The 17,664-nt window shown below is 36.2% G+C and overlaps 1 protein-coding gene across 4 annotated transcripts in view; it reads right to left on the bottom strand.

The window, feature by feature from the left end:
- XPO4 (exportin 4) overlaps positions 1-17,664 on the bottom strand; it is a 112,158-nt gene that overhangs the window by 76,783 nt on the left and 17,711 nt on the right. For 3 of the 4 annotated variants that reach the window (XM_004467531.4, XM_023591450.3, XM_023591449.3), the window contains exons 2-3: positions 6,778-6,883; positions 1,469-1,610 (exon numbers count right to left, since the gene is read on the bottom strand). In XM_004467531.4, coding sequence (XP_004467588.2) covers positions 1,469-1,610; positions 6,778-6,883 — 248 coding nt within the window. Of the gene's footprint in view, positions 1-1,468; positions 1,611-1,718; positions 1,874-6,777; positions 6,884-17,664 lie in introns of all 4 variants that reach the window. The other variant, XM_071208187.1, reaches the window with a different exon arrangement.

The raw sequence follows: 17,664 nt of genomic DNA, 5'->3' as shown, positions 1-17,664 counted from the left end.
CAAGCTGATGCTATGAGCAGGGAGGCGAGTTGACACAAGAAGAGATACAGAGAAGAAAATCATAATGAGAGACTCAACTAAGTAGGGAGCAGAGGTGGCTCAAGCAATTAGGCACCTCCCTCCCACATCAGGGGTCCTGGGTTCGGCTCTGATGCCTCTTAAAGAAACAAGGAAGTGAACAGACACATCAAGTGCAAACAAGGAGGGGGTGGGGAAAAGTAAATAAAATATAAATATTTTTTAAAAAAAGAGTAAAAGCAGCAGGAAAGAAAAAAGAACAGTTTAAAAACTAAGAGCAATTCTTCCTTATTTTATTAAAACTAGAAAAAATAAGCCACATACCCTCCCCCCTACATACACACTCATATCCACTCATCTTTAGTACACATTATTCATTAAACCTTGGCTATTTTCTTTCGTGCATTTCTTTATATGTAAAGCAGTTAACAATGCCTGGGACAACTGATTCTGAAGATATGTCAGTAATTACTACTAAATATTATGAACTCAGAAACTCTGCTAGTGGTTAGTAAGAACAAAGCTAAGTCTGCAACTCTAAATGGTATTTAAGGTTTTATGCATGTACTTATAAGAAATCAGCATTCCTAAGTATAAACGTTTCTGAAAATATAAGAAAATTCTCCTCACTTAATTTAGAAATTAACATCTATGCAAAAAGTATTCAACTGCACAAAGTGAAAACATACAATGTGCACTGACAATTCTTCAAAAAAAAAAAAAAAAGGAAAGACTTGGTATTTGGGGACTCTGAATTTCCCCTAAAAGTTGTCTGGCGAATAACTTTCCTTCTTTTTTTTTTAAAACACAAGCAATAAAATGCATACAGTCTTGTAAAATGTTTAAACAATACAGATGTGTACATGGAAAAAGGAAATTTACTCTCATCCCATTCCTCAAACCTCACCACCTCTCCAGAGGAAATAGTTAAAAAATGTGGTGCCTACTCTTCTAGAACCTTTTTCTATGCATATTTCTATATACATATGCAATCATCATTTGGTCTCTTAATGGTACTTCATTTTCCCCTGTACACTTGACTTAACATTACCATTCTAAATTCAAAACAGGTTAAAAGAAATTAATACCCCACCAAGCACCAAAATAAGAACAAGTATACAGGATTTTAGACTGAGTCCAAGATCAACTTTTATTTATAACCAAAATCTTCAGAACTCAACTATTATTTATAACCAAAAATCCTAATATCTAGCACAATCTTTCTGAAGAAACAAAGTGTAATACTGTAAGCTTATATAAAGGGTATCGTTTCATTAAGTACCAACACGGCCTACAATTACATATGTATCAGTTTTTAACATACAAGCCCCACACAGAGTTTAAGGATGAAAGCCTATCACTAAAAAATAAAGAAAAAACAAACAAAAAAGAAGGACAGATAAGCAACTGCAGCAGAAGTATTTTAGCAGTACTTCCTCCATGTACTTACTTAGGCCTTTGTAAGACATAGGTTAAAAGGAATGTTCGCAGTGACTCGATGCTACCTTTTTCCAAGAGAATCCACTCTCGTACAACTGCTTCCATTATGGCTGTGGCAGCTTGAAAAAGGACATAGTCCACTTTACTAGTTTCTGAGGAGAAAATAAAAAACTCTTTAAATACTAGTTCATATTAGCTTGAACATTTTGGATTTATTAATTTTAAAACAGAACTTTTCAGACAAGGAATAAGATGATTACCTGTTCTTTTTTTAATCCAGTGACCTTGCTCTAGGACCACAAAGAGGTTAGTTCCTCTCAGAAGACACCTCAGGCAGGTGGCAGCTAATCACCGATCACAATTTTCACAAACTTTCCTCACCTCTCTTCAACTGTTACTTCCAAAGCATGAAGAACTAAAAAATAACACAGCTTTAAAAAAAATAAAAATAAAAATATAAAGCAATCAGAAAATTTCCTAAGAGATTCTCACCCTGTGCAAAACAAAACTCAATAGCTGAAAAATACCTTAATAAACTAGTTTTTGAACATTACTATTTGTGATGAGCCATGCTGTTAAAGTATCTAGGTTTTCAGGTAATTAAGCTTTCAGCAGGATGACCCAACTCCAATAGCAAGTCCAGAAATAACAAAACCATGTTTAGGTTTGTTTTTTATTTTTTTAATTTAAAAACAAAACAAGTCATGTTTACACAAGGTGAGTTCTTGTGAATTTTCTGATCGCAATACTGATCAAACTGAGTAAAATCCCAAAGCTAAACTTTGCCAGCCCTTAACTAGCAAGTTAGATTATCTGAGATAAAAAATGAATTGGGGCAAAAATAGAAAATTAACACACCTAAGAAATATCGTACATTAATTTTCTATTTTTTCTTTTATTCACCAATACCACTACAATCAGTTTCCAAACAGCATTATCAAAAGGGAGAAATAGTCAAAAATGAAGTCAAGAAAAAGTAGAAATTTTCTGAAGCTCCAAAAAAATAATCCTCATGTGAAATCCATAAAAAGTCTACAGTTAGACTTCAGATTATTTGCCAAGATCACTGGACAGGAATATCCAAAAGTCGTGAGAAATTAACTCTAGGCATAGAATGGCACCTTCGAGAATTTATCAGAAGAGCATGAAGATATAGCCAGGCACATCAGTTCTTTCCTACTCAGGCTTGGTCATTTTAAAATCTTACAAATGGACTTGACACATTAGCAATAAAAATCTGCAAGAAAAGGTGTACCCTACATAAATTCCTATTATATTATACTTGTACCTAAGTGTTTTGAATCTACCAAAATTAATGAAAGAAGCCAATTTGGACCTTTTTAAAGTTTTGATTATTCCATGCTATCTTTACATGGATTCTAATTGAGATGATAATCAGAACTCACAAAAATTTAGAAACTTTAGAAAATAATAAAACAAAACAGATTAAAAAATGTGAACCTGTTATAAAAAGATGTGTTTACATGTTCTAGGAAAAATATAAAACAAGGGTTTTATGCAAAGATGATTTGAAACAGATCAATTAAATTTAGTCACTTGAGAAATATGGTACTGCCTCACTAAAGAAATTCAAATACTTTTTCATTATAAACTTCTTCTTGCGAGAAAATGATGGTAGTTTCTGTCTTCATTTTTTATTGCAAAAGTAAACATTTTAAGGACAAGAAACCCGAAATCATTTACGATGGGTTTTAACAAGGAAGTAGAATCTTAATGATTCAGAGAATTTTAAAAACAAAGAGATTATCCAATTCAATCCTTGCATTTTACAATTGAAGAAACTGATCCCCCACAAGATTAAGAAAGTGAAATCAAGGTCATTGCTAGAAAGTATTCCTAGACGAATACTAATCTATTCCTAAATACATATGCCAATGAAGATAAGACCAAATAAGCACCACCTGATTTTCATGAGCAATGAAATATGCTGTTGATTTCTAACTACTTGTGCTTATACCCTAGCCTTTTCCACTATTTTGGGGGCGGGGAGGGACAATTACAGAAGTGAATGACATTCAAAAGTTTTCAAGAAATAAAGGAGTTTGGTAACTTTTTCTTGGATATCTTCCTAAGGCATTAAATGAAGACCTCTTAACTTACTGCTCCCATATATGAAACTCTAAGAACAAAGGAATCTACTTTTAGGAAGATCTACCACTGACTAGGACACTGCCTGGAAGTTAAATTATTTTAAGGCACTTTAACAGAAGTCTCCACTTCCTAAAACAACAGCTTTCTTTCCTACTAATTACATATACACAACTCACTTGCCTCTTGTCTGCCATCTGAAGCAAAACAAAAGTTAAAGTGAAGTAAGTAATAAGAGAGGAAAAGTACTACATTGTGATCAAAAAAGTTAAAGATAAAAACAAAACCCTAGTATTCAAGCCACAGAAGTTCAGCTATTACAATAATTCCTTTGGCCTTAAAGATTCCTCTCCAAAGCAAAAGAAACAGAGGCTCCACAAAGTCTTCGCTTTGACTTTTATGATTTATCTATATGCCCACCAGTCAATAGTAAAAAGTCTCAGCTGAAAGATGATCAATTTCCAGTAACTGACAGCATCAAGAAAAAATAATTTCCTGATTTAGAGAAGAGAAAGTTTACTCGTCTGTCTTCTTTGTGGTTTCTCATTTCATTTTGTGTGGCTATTCTGAGATGAGAAGTGAAAGAAATCAATTTCTTCCTGAGAGAAGAACAAAAAGATGCTACAAAGTTAGCTCCAGGAATGCTAAACCAATCCCTCACTGTTCTTGGATATTTCTTTAAAAAGATTAGAACCCTCAGGTTTTTTGAAAGAGCATTTGATTCTATAAAGCCAGTAAATTCCTAAGTGCCAAAGACTTCTGAGGAAAAGAAGTCTAAAAGTGCTCTTCTGACAAAATGCACAACAAGCATACACATGCACACGTGCGCACGCACAGAAAAAAGCAAAGAAAATAAAAAACAGAATGAAAACAAAAAGATAAGAAGAGAAGGAATGAGGAAAAACAAGAAACATTTAAAACTTAAGTTGGAAGTGGGCAGGAAGAATTTTAAGAGGCCAGAAAAAGGAAGCGTCAAAGAGAAATATTAGAATATATTACCCAGACGTTCTATTAAAATGAAATACAATCCCTAAATAAGAATGTGAAAATTCTGAACTGTGATTGACTGCCACTTGTATGAGAAGTCTTCTTAGAGGAATTAACCCTTCTGTGCTGGTGGCAACTGAGTAGGGAGTTAAAAGATTTTCTGTGAGGTTTAGATATAAACATTAATGTAACACAGGACTTTGCAGTACATTAATGATTATGCTTGTAATACACACACTCAACCTTTTAAATAGTTAACGTCTCCAAACCCAATCTGATTTTTAAAGTGTGCCGGAAACTAGCAATGCTACTCTTTAGAAAATTTTTTATCGGAAAAACAAAAGTATTCCAAAACAAGCTCAAATAGTAACAAAGCAACCACACTTCACAAAATATGCATTCTCTAAAAGGAAAGAGTAATATAAACAAATACATTCTAATAAAATTCTTATAACTTAAATCAACTATTTCATAACCAGTAGAGAATTGACAACTGAATTACAATACAAAGTCAGGTGAAACACTGATGGAATCCTCCTTTTAATTTAATATTTAGCTCATATATTCTGTATAGGCATAAGATAAGAAATTTTCTCAGTATCAGAAACAAATTCACCCAGGTATAAAACTAACCACTCAAAAAAATTAAAATAAAATAAAACTGCCTCATTTTGGTGGTTGTCAAAACAGCTCCTCTAGAGCAGATTAAAACAGTTATTTGTGCCTAGCAGTCAACTAGCTTATTCTCTTATTTGGAGAGATTAATAAATGTCTGGTTACATTAAAAAAACAAAAACAAAAACAAAAAAAAAACAACTGCTCCTCTGATGGAAGACCTAATTCCTTTAATTCCTGATGAGACAGAGCTATCTTTCAACCACTGCTGCTGGCTCCTTGCAATTAGAGAATAGAGAATTTTTTAAGCTTACATATTTGAAAGCCTTTGAAAATGAGGTAATGTTTGACATTTATATATAGTACTTTACTAGTTACAAAGTGCTTTAATATACGTTACTATATTTGAGCTTCACAATTTAAGATAGTTGAGTTGAAAAAGAAAAATGGTTTCATTATTCCCCTATTGCAGATGGAAGGCCCAAAGGGGAAAGTGACATCCTCAAGCTTACCAGGTGCAGCCAGCACCACTGGAACTTGGATCTCAGAGCTCCTACTCCAGTGTGCATTCCACTATAATTTAACACTTGTATTTATAAGCCCTTAGTTGTAAAGCATTTTTAATATATAACTTTATTTGTCATTTATTTCAACCTGGAAACCAACATATTGGCTAAAAGATAAGCCTTACTAAAAATATAGAAGCACAATAAAAAGGTCAGATGGTTTAGTTCCTAATCCTCAACTATTTTATGGTCTTGGTAACTCAAACAGCCTTTAAGGGACCTAAATGTGGGCTATAAAAGATGGTTCCAATTAACAAAAAGAGCCAACAATAACGATTATAAAATAACAGTAACTGATGAAATCTCTCATATAATTATTGAAAACTAGCTAAGAGGCAGATGACAACATTATATAACCTTTACTGGGAAATACTATCTTTGGACAAGAGTTATACACTTGCAATTGTTTTAAAAAGAAAGAAATAATTTCTTTTTGTCAGATAGAGGGTGCTCATAAAGCATATTTTACAAAGGTGAAAATAAATGCTTTATTTCTCAAACAGTAATACTTACCCAGAAATGAGTAATAATCACTAAGCAAAGTGAGTACAAATTAAATGTTAAAAAAAAGAGAACATCATGGAAAACAAATATAAGAAAATGCAGAAACCTCAAAAAAACATAAAATTAACAATAAGTACTGAAGAGGTTTTAAATTTTTAACGTTAACCTAAAAGAGTAAAGTATTGTATGAATATTGTTATGCCTCACAATCTGAGTTTTAAAACTAACACTTAGAAAACTGGGATAAGATGTTATAACAGTAAATTTCCTGTAATAAATGATATAACACTTGAAAACAATTGGAAAACCATGACTTTTTTCCTATCACTAACAACCTTCACGTTATGGTCAATAATAAAAATAAAATTTTCTCTCTGGCTTTATGGAATATTTTCAAAGCCATTCCAGTAGAATTATTAAAGGAAAATTATAACTAATATGAAACTGATTATTCTTTAATGGAATTTAAAATACCTAATGTTGAAGATAGGAAAACTAAATCTGATTATGCAAAAATATTTTTAAAGTGAATACTTACCCAAAATATGCTTGCAAACTGCAAATGGTGATTTTGATTTCCTAAATGATAAAAATATGTGCTCTGCATGCTGGCGCTGTTCATTATTGACCATGGAAGGTGGTGCCTTGAGAGTTAAAACGGGAAGAACAAAAAAGAAGAAGAAAAAAAGAGTGTGCTTGTTAAATGAGAAAGCTTGAACAACAGCAATCCTCTGACCCACAACAAGAGAAAATGCATTCATATTATTTGCGAGAAAGTGCAGTATGTAGGGACAACTTCTTACTTAAATGTTTCAGGAAACGTAGCATAAACTTTACGATAAAAATATTTAAGAATTGGTTTTAGGAAAAAGAAAGAAACTCCTGGCAAGGTTTGGGTCAGAGAAACCTTTAAAGTAGTCCACATTTTAGAAAGATAGATATTTAACATTTTTTGTATATTTTTTCAAACATAGCTAATTTACATCACCATTTATTCCAAGATATACCACACCATCTAACTGACAAAGTCCAAAAAAAACTTCTAAATTCTTCTGCACTGATTAAAACTAAATCCAAAAGTTACTAAAATTTGATTTCTAAAAGCAATCCTTTGAGACAAGTATTATGAAATAATTTCACCTAAACTTTTCTAAAGTCACCAATAAATCAGGAAAATTAGAGAACAAAGTTTGGAATTTATGGAACTCCTCTCAATTAATAAATTAATCAGACTTCTGTCTTAACAAAAGTAGCTTCTAAAGTCTACCCAGGTTTTTAAATGTTGTTTTGTTCTAACAATCTCTCTTCTAAAGATAATACTCTTATGAACCAGATCTACTTAAAATATATAGTCTCATTATATGGTTTGGGTATCTTTTGACCTATTATAAGACCAAGAGAAAGAGAAAAGATTGCTTCCATAGACCACCAATTAAAGTCAGAAATTCCCATTTGGGAGGGGAGGGTGGGAATAGATGGTGGGAAAATAAACCTTCATTATTCTATTCAATATAAAGGAGCTAAATAATAATTTCAGCTATAGTCAAAGAATGTGGACAATGAAAACTATTTTGCAAGCAAGTACTATTAGATGAACACAAATAAATTATATCAATTATCCAACATCAGTCATTCTCATTTCAGTCAAAACAGTAAGAAAAGATGCATATCCAAGAGAAATTATTTAACTTTCATACTCTGTCCTAACAGAATTCTTATTATTAGCTAGTCAGTTACAACTATTTCTAAGACTACAGCACCCTCTACAGTTCTCTAGATAAAATGGAAAATATTTCCATTAGAGAACTCTGTTAAATTCTTCAGTACATAAAAAAAAAGCTTTAGAATAAAAAAATACTGTGAACAGCTAACTATGAGCTAAAAGCAAATATATTTTGCCCTTTTTGCAAATTCTTTATTTCCACCATTTCCCTAATTCAACAAAGCAGCAAAGCAGATGCACCAGCTTGTCACAACGTACTGCAATTATCTGCCTTTTTCTTTATTTGTTTTCTGAAAGCAGGGACTTTATTTTATTCATCTCCAAATTCCTAGAACCTAGCACATACAAAAGGGAGAGACATCCAATAATTAAAATAATAATCCATTATTAACAGCTAACATTTATTGATACCTAGCACTGTAAGGCACATGCACACGCATAATTTCATTAATCCTAACAATACCCTTATGAGGTAGATACTATTATTCCCATTTTATAGATGAAGAAACTGAAGCACAGAGAGAATGAGTAATGTGCCCAAGGCCACACTATCAGTAGGAAGCAGAGCTGGAAATTAAACAGAGGTAGTATGACTCCAGGGCCCTAACTCTCAACAGAAAGTAAACTTGCAGGGCTCAATATTATAGAAGATCCATCATTCTTAAGGTCTGGGATAGAAAGGAAGCAAAAGTCTACTAAAAGCCTTCCTCTATGGGAAACCAATGTGGCTCAACCAATTGGGTTCCCGTCCACCATATAGGAGGTCCAGGGTTTGATGCCCAGCGCCTTCTGGTGAGGGCAAGCTGGCCCACACGGAGTGCCAGCCCATGCTGGAATGCCACCCCGCACTGGAGTGACCCCCTGCATGGGAATACGGCCTATCACAGGAAAGCTGCCCCGCACAGGAGTGCCAGCCGACACTGAAAGCTGGTGCAGCAAGATGACAAGAAGAGACAGAGAAGAGAGAAAATAAGATGAAGCACAACAGGGAGCTGAGGTGGCACAAGAGAGTAATCACCTCTCTCCCACTCTGGAAGGTCCCAGGATCGGTTCCCAGAGCCACCTAATGAGAATACAAGCAGACACAGAAGAACACAGTAAATGGACAAAAAGAGCAGACAACAGGGTAGGGGGGAGGGGGAATGGAGGGGAGAGAAATAAATATTTCTTTAAATATTTTTAAATATTTAAAAAGTCTTTCTCAATAGACCCAATATAGACATTACAGTGTTTTACATAGCCTCCTTTACATAATAGCCTCAGTAAGGAAAAAACAAAGGTGCCGCTTTATATTCCATGTTTATGCTTTCTCATTGTCACTAAGGGCAAAAAGTTTAAAAGAAATCAATTCAGAGATGGAATTCAATGTATCAGAAAAACTGAAAGCAATGCAAGGTGTTACTAGCATACAGTGATGGAAATAGGGAGAAAGCAGGTGATCAATTTCAGGTATCATCAGGAAAATAAAGATATGGACGAGGAAAATCTGAGACTGTTTCTAAGGCATCACACTAGCACAAGACTTGGACCTCACGAATTCCTAACTCAATTTACTGGTGTTTCAGGACCCAACTCTCAACACCCCCACTACCCCTGTCCAGACCCCTTCAATTTATAAACAAGGCTGGAGACGTATCAGTGGCTCAGAGCTAGGAACATCCAAAGAGACAGAGAAGGCCACAGTACCTAAATAGTTTCTATTTATTAAAAAAAAAATGTACTGAGGGTTGACTACATTCGAAGCAGCATGCCATAACTAGAGAAACAAAAGTAAGGAAAACGGTCCCTGCCCTTAAAGAATTCTGAGTCATGAAAAAAGACAGACATTAATCAATTACACAAATAATTATGATAGCTGTAATTTCTGCCTCCAATAACAACGTTCTAGCTTCCTCTCTTATCATGCTACTAAACCTCAAAAAAGTCAGGAATCCTAATTGCCAAATCCAGTGGGGCCTTGAGACTCTTTCTTTCCCTGGCAGCTATAATTAAAACTTTTATACTATTCACAACACGAGTGGCTACCATTTAGTTGCCACTCCCAGACTGCTAGGTACTTTACATACATTATCTCATTCAGTTTCAACAATATTTCTGTTGGATTTTTTTTTTTAACTTTTTATTTTGAAATGATTTCAAACTTACAGGACAGTTGCAAAAATAATATAAGCCCCATATAGATTCCAACATATCCCACCCACCCCCAGATACTCAGATCTACCAATCTGAACATTTTGCTCTCCCTCCCTTCTTCCCTCCCTCACTCTTTTCTTTCTTTTTCTTTATCTATCTATCTTCTATCTATCTATCTATCTATCAATCAATCAATCCATTCATCCATCAACATTTGAGAGCAGGTTGCACACATCATACTCCTTGAACACAAAACATTTCCATGTATATTTCCTACAAACAAGGATATTCATTTATGCAATCACCTGAAGTATAGTTATCAAGTTCAAGAAATTTAATGCTGATATAAAGCTTACATTATATATTTCAACTTTTTCCTTTGTCACAATAACATCCTTTTGAGTCTTTTCTCCTTCCTTATTAGATCCCATCCAATATCAGGGATTCCATTTAACTGTCATTATTTCTTTAGTGTGTCTCTCTTTTCTTTTATTTGTGGAAACATATAAACAACATACATCTTCCCAACTCAGCCTCTCCCAAGCATACACATTCGGTGGCATTAATCACATTCACAGTGTTGCAATACCCTCACCAACATCTACTGCTCTAAGTTTCCCTTCACCCCAAACAGAAACCCTATACTATTTTGCACTAACTCCTCACTGTCCCTAGCCTCCACCCCTGATAACCTGTACTCTTCTGTCTCTAAGATTCTGAATATTCTGATATTTTCTTGCTTACCATTGGGTTTAAATTTAACATCCTAAATCTGTAACAATCTCGTGTGCTTTGATACCAATTTAATAGCATACATAAACTATGTTCTATACCCTTTTTACCCCCACTTTTATGTAGTTCTTGTCACAAATTACGTATTTATACACAATCATTGATTTAGCCTTACAATTTATACAATTGCCTTTTAGATCCAGTAGGAAGAAGAGAGTGGAGTTACAAATAAAAAAACACAATAGTACTGGTATTTTTATTTACCCATGTCATTATCTTTACCAGAGATCTTTATTTCTTCATGTAGCTTCAGTCAATTGTCTATTGTCCTTTCCCTTCAACTTGCAGAACTCCCTTTAGCATTTCTTACAGGGCTGGTATAGTGGTGACAAACTCTTCAGCTTAGGTTTACCTAAGTCTTTTTTTTTTTAATTTCTCTCCCCTTCACCCCACCCTCCCATTGTCTGCTCTCTGTGTCCATTTGCTGTCTGTTCTTCTGTCTGCTTGCAATCTTGTCAGCGGCACCTGGAATCTGTGTCTCTTTTTGTTGCATCATCTTGCTGAGTCAGCTCTCCGTATATGCGGCACCACTTCTAGGCAGGCTGTGCTTTTTTTGCACTGGGCGGCTCTCCTTACGGAGACGCAGTCTTTGTACATGGGGCTCCCCTATGCAGGGGACACCTCTGTGTGGCACAGCACCCCTTGCACTCATCAGCACGGCGTGTGGGCCAGCTCACCACACACATCAGGAGGCCCTGGGTTTCTTGGTTGGCAATTTTTTGCTTTAAGCACTTTAAATATGATTCCCACTGCGTACTTGCTCCACAGTTTCCGATGAGAAATCTTATTGATGCTCTCTTGTATGAGACACACTGCTTCTCTCTTACAACTTTCAGAATTCTCTTTATCTTTGGCATTCAACAGTTTGATTATACTATGCCACAGCTTGGATCTATTTGGGTTTACCCTGTTTGGTATCTTGGATGTGTATGTCTTGGATGTATATTTTCATGTCTTAATTAAATTTTCAGTCATTATTTCTTTGAATATTCTTTCTACCCCTTTCTCTCTTTTCCTTCTGATATGGTTGGTGGTGTCCCACAGGCTCCTCGAGCTCTGTTTACTTTTCTTCATTCCTTCTTCCTTCTGTTCCTCAGACTGGATGATGTCAACTGTCTTATCTTCAAGTCCACAGATTCAATTTGCTATTGAACCCCTCTAGGGAATTTTTAATTTCTGTTATTGTGGTCCTTAGCTCTGTTTGGTTCCTTTTCATAACTTCCACCTCTCTACTAATATTCTCTTTGTGTTCAGCTATCATGTTCCTGATTTCCCTTAGTTCTTTGTCCATGTTTTCCTTTAGCTCTTTGAGCATATTCAGGGCCATTTTCTTAATGTCTTTTTCTGGAATGTTCCAGGTCTGATTATCTTCATTAAGGATTTCTAATGTTTTAATTTCCTCTTTTACCTGGGCCATCACTTCTTGTTTATTTGCATGTTTTGTAATCTTCTGTTCAGAACTGAACATTTCGATGTTTTAGTGTGCTATCATTGGAATTTGAACTCTGAAGTTGCTATTCCTTAAGCCTATATATCCAGCTAGAGTAATGACACAACATTGCATGCCAGGAGTGAACAAAGAAAAAGAAAGAAAACATTTTTTTCCCATTCTTGCAGATTTACATGTGCAGTGCTCTTCCTTCATGTCTCATCCATACAATGAGTCTGGGGAACAGGTTCAGGCCAAGAGCTTAAGTACCTTCCTGATACTTTCTGAGCGTACTTCTTGTCTTGACAATGTGCACGTGGTCCTGGAAATTCCCTCTTTTATGTGGATTCTCCTTCTCTCAGGAAACCTGTTTCTTCATGGTCCCAGGCACTGCACTGTATGTACTACAGCAGCATTCCTTTGACCCAGGCAACACAACTTGACTACAAGGAGAGCATGGTTAGATGCCTTCTACGCGAGGGCAAGTTCTAGGTTCTACACACAGGGTGAGTTCTAGGATGGCAAATCCCTCAGGCCTTCACCAAACAGCTTAGGCCAGGCATACATGCTCCCAGTATGAGTACAGAGATTACTCTGCTCCCTCTCTAACTTCCACATGGTCAGTGCAGAAGAACCTGCTCCCCCTGACCCAGTGAGGAGTGACAGAGGGGCCAACCAGGGTGCTACTTTTAAGTGGCCTTTTTCTTGATTTGGTTCTCACCCTGTTACTGCAATTCTTTAACTATTTTCTGGAGCTTTTAGAAATGTTTCTGCCAGGTCTCGCTGGTTGTTCAAAGCTTCTATGGGTGTATGGGGCGCTGAAGCATCTCACTCTGCCACTTGATAAGGGCAGGGCCTTCCCCTTTAATGGAGAAATTGAGACTCTGAGATTGTCACAGGCCCAAGATCATATGGAGGTCCAGTGGATCCCAGGGCCTGGCTTCCCCTCCCTGAGGGAAACTCAGCCTGCAGCACAGTTACCTGCATGGTCTGGAACACAACTTAAATTGCGACAGACCTCCTCACCAAGAAAAAATGTAAAGATGGTATCACAGACTGTAATTTTCTCCAGGCTATATACTTCCTTTTAAATAACATCACCAGACCCCATGTGTGTGTTTCATGTGACCCTTTGTTCTGAGACCCTACATATTGCCCTTCATTTTCCCACCTCTTTGCAGGGCGCTACCTTCATTTTCTGAACTGCTGCCTTCAGGGACCCTCTCCTGTACATGAGTACCAATAAATAAAGCTTATGTCTGTCACTATGCCAAATGCATCCTTTGGTCTTGCTGCTGCCCCAACCTGTGGCCTTCAGGAGCTAGGATGGAACAGATCACAAAGTTTACAAGTGACATATCCAAAATCTGGACTTAAATCTGCATGACAGCAAAGCCCATGATTTGAACCTCCTTCAATATTACTGCTGAGAATACACAATTGGGTAGATTTTTCCATACACTAAAATTTTTGTCCTTATCTGCAAGCTTAAGATCCATCAGACACCTAGTCACCATTTATAGGACCACAAAAAAAAAAAAAAAGCAAGGATATCAAACTCAGATAGAAAATCAGGTACTACTTGTATATAGGAAATAAGCTCCAAAATTAGAAATCTTGCTTTGAAGTTACACCACAGAGCTTGGATTAAGGCTTTTCTCAACTCTAATTCTTCTCCCACTGTTAAAGAGTCAGTATGGTTTAGTGTTCCAATTAGAAAATTACACCTGTATCACCCCAAAACATGAATAATAGTAGTTTTGACTCCATCACTAAAAAATTTAAGTGAATGATAAGAATTTGCTCAATTTTTAATTTTTCCCTCATAATCTTTTCTTAAACTGTTAGAGCATGCAATTGCTCATATCTAAACTTAAACCTACTACCACAAAATGGTGCTTTGTTACTTTAAATTTATCATAATTTTCTACTACAATTTCATAATTGTACAATTGTACAAATAATACTACAATTTCTACTATAAATTTCATAATTTTCTACTACAAATACTATAAATTCAAGCTACTGAACCTTTCCAGTTAAACAAATTTGAATCACTGCCCTAATTAATCCCAAGATTCTCTAGCATAACCCCAAAGTTGTCCATTCAATTGTGTTATCCTCTCAAACCTCTCATCTCATCTTAATAGCATTACTCCAACAAATGACCTTGTTTTTACTTTTCCAAAATAAAAGCCTTCTGATATGATCCTCTCCTCTACATATCGTCCTTTTCAAAATTTCTTCATCCTAATCTTATCCGTCTATTACCTTCTCCATTTTTTACAGAATATCCACTACATCTCAACTTTCTCTTAAATCTGTTCTCCTTGCTCCCATTCTGCCTCATTTCCTTCTTCTTCCCTAGCTCTTTATCTTATCTTAATGTCTTTAACAGTTGATTCCTTTCTGCTTACAAATAAGGTCTACTATACCTCAAAAACCCCCTCTTACACAATTTTATAGCCCCTCCTTTAATTACAATAGAACATGGAATCGGAAAGACCTGATTCCTAATCCCAGCTCTACAACATACTAGTTGGGAAAATCTGGATCCTGCACCTCAGGGCCCCCACCTGCAAACCAATACTAAGGAATCATCCCATAATTAATATGAAAACTGCATTGAAAATTCTATGTCTCACAAAATTAATCTATAATAATTAATAAAATAATTAATAAAGGGAAGCAGACTTGGCCCAGTGGATAGGGCATCCACCTACCACATGGGAGGTCTGCAGTTCAAACCCCAGGCCTCCTTGACCCGTGTGGAGCCGGCCCATGAGCAGTGCTGATGAGCGCTAGGAGTGCCCTGCCGCCCAGCGTGAAAGAAAGTGCAGCCTGCCCAAGAATGGAGCCGCACACATGGAGAGTTGACACAACAAGATGACACAAAAAAAAAAAACACAGATTCCCGTGCCGCTGACAACAACAGAAGCAGACAAAGAAAAAACACGCAGCAAATAGACACAGAGAACAGACAACGAGGGCAGGGGGGCAGGGGGGCGGGGGGAAGGGGAGAGAAATAAATAAATCTTTAAAAAATAATAATAATAAAATTCCAATTAAAATCCCAATAACTATCTCAGAATGTGTGACAAAGTGATCTTAACACATATGAGAGAATCATCAAATCAACTCTGGAAAAAGAGAAGGGGTCTTACCCTACCAGATATGAACACTTATGAAGGTATAATAATAATCAAGACAGAGACAGAGCAACAGAGAGAGAGAATTAGAGCAAAGGGGGAAAAACAAACAAACAATGGGGCAGAGAGAATTTCCAGAAAAGGACCCTGATATGAAGGATAGACTATACAATAAATGGTGCAGAAACAGCTGGCTGTTTATAAGAAAAACATAAAATTAGATCTTTACCCATATCAAACCTAATAATAAACTCTAGGTGAATTTAAGATTTAATAATGAAAAGCAAACTTTTAAAATTATTAAGAAAAAACATTAAGGCCCCATTCTCTCTGCTGCTTAGCATTGGGTGTTACTCAGGCCATTTTATTTTCTAATATCCAGGACTCGAATTCCCTGCCATATCATCTGAAGAAGGGAAGCTCTCTACAGGAGGGCTCAATTTCAAAACTGATGAGCAGGCACTGAAAGACCGCTTCAGCAGCTTCAGGCCTATCTCTGAAGTGGTCATCTTCAAGGACCAGGAAGCTTAGCTTCATCACCTCTACCAACTCAGAGCATGTCTCAGGTCCCATACAAGTCATGGAGGATGGAGGAGGATGGAAGAGGATGAAGAGGATGGAGGAGGATGGAGAATAAGACGGAAATAGATGATCCAGAGACCATGGTGGCAGAAGCCAGGGTGGTTATGACCACTACTCTGGAGGGAATTATGGAGACAACTACGACAACTGAGATGAGGTTTGCATTCATAATGTAAATACACAAAGAATAAAAATTCTTTCGATTCAGTATTGTCCTTCCAAATAGCTGTCCTTATAAGGATTTTTGGAGCCGCACTGAAAGATCTTTGTTTTAGTACATCAACTTCTATTTTTTTATAGGATAGCCAGGATAGCCTATCAAAGACCTTTTAGAAAGCTCCATGTATTTCAAAATTTTTTCCCTTCATTTAAAGACAAATTCTGGGACACTGTAAAGTCTGGGTATTTATCTTTTACTAGTTTATAGTTTGGGCTCTCAGGATTATTAGTTCTGGCAAAAACAACGAAAAAAGTTTGGTCACAATGACTTTTTAAAATTAGCGTGCATCTGGGAAATGGATGTGGCTCAAGAGACTGGGCTCCTGTCTACCACATAGGAAGTCCAAGGTTCGATTCCTGGGGCCTCTTGGTGAAAGGAAAGCTGGCCCGTGCAGCAAACTGGCCTGAGCAGAGTGCTGGCCCATGCGGAGTGCTGGTCCACGCAGGAGTGTTGACCCACACAGGAGACCTGGCCCGCGCAGGAATGTTGGCCCACTTGGAGAGCTGGTGCAGCAAGATGACACAACAAAAAGAGACACAGAGAAGAGACAATAAGAGATGCAGCAGACCAGGAAGCCGAGGTGGCGCAGAAGATTGAGCACCTCTCCTCCACTCTGGAAGGTCTCAGGATCGGTTCCCAGTACTGCCTAAAAGAAGACTAGCAGACACAGAATAACACAGAGAGCAGACAAGAAGCACAAAAAATGAGGGGGGAAGGGGAATAAATAAATCTTTAAAAAATAAAAACAAATAAAATTAAGGTGCATCTGGGGACATTAAAAAAAATGTATACACAATGTTTTCTTACCACAGTTAGGAAGCAGTTTCCAAACATATAGAAGAAATCTCCATCAAGAGCATGATTGCTAGAGATGTTTTTCACTCTATATTATGTCACCGCCACATTATGTCACCGCCACCCTAATTACTCTTAAAAATGTTTGCGAATGTCATCTTTTTAATACTCGAAGAAAGAAATATTCTGCTGTGTCTCAAAGAGTGTTCAAAATGTCCTTCACAGAGCTGATCAAAAAGATGAAATTTGAAAACATAACAAAAATAGCATTAAGAAAAGAACATAGGAAAATATAATGCCAGGGTAGTGAAGAATTTCTAAACAAAAATAAAAGGCACAAAGAGTTTTTTAAAAATAAGATTAACTACATAAAATTATAACCTTTAAATATGAAAAAGTAACAAAGTGAAAAGGCTAGTCACAGATTAAAAGACAATAACTGTACTGCACACAGTTAACAAAAGATTGGTATTCATAACATAAAACTCTTTAAAAAGAGTAAGAAAAATACAACTTATAGCAGAGACTTGCAGCTACCTCCTCAATAGTCACTCTCCCCTTCCTCCTTAGTAATAGAGCCCTGAGTTTGTTCACAGCATTAG

Source organism: Dasypus novemcinctus, chromosome 15, assembly GCF_030445035.2.
Source record: "Dasypus novemcinctus isolate mDasNov1 chromosome 15, mDasNov1.1.hap2, whole genome shotgun sequence".
Taxonomy (NCBI): Eukaryota; Metazoa; Chordata; class Mammalia; order Cingulata; family Dasypodidae; genus Dasypus; species Dasypus novemcinctus.
This window is presented reverse-complemented; position numbering and strand designations above follow the sequence as displayed.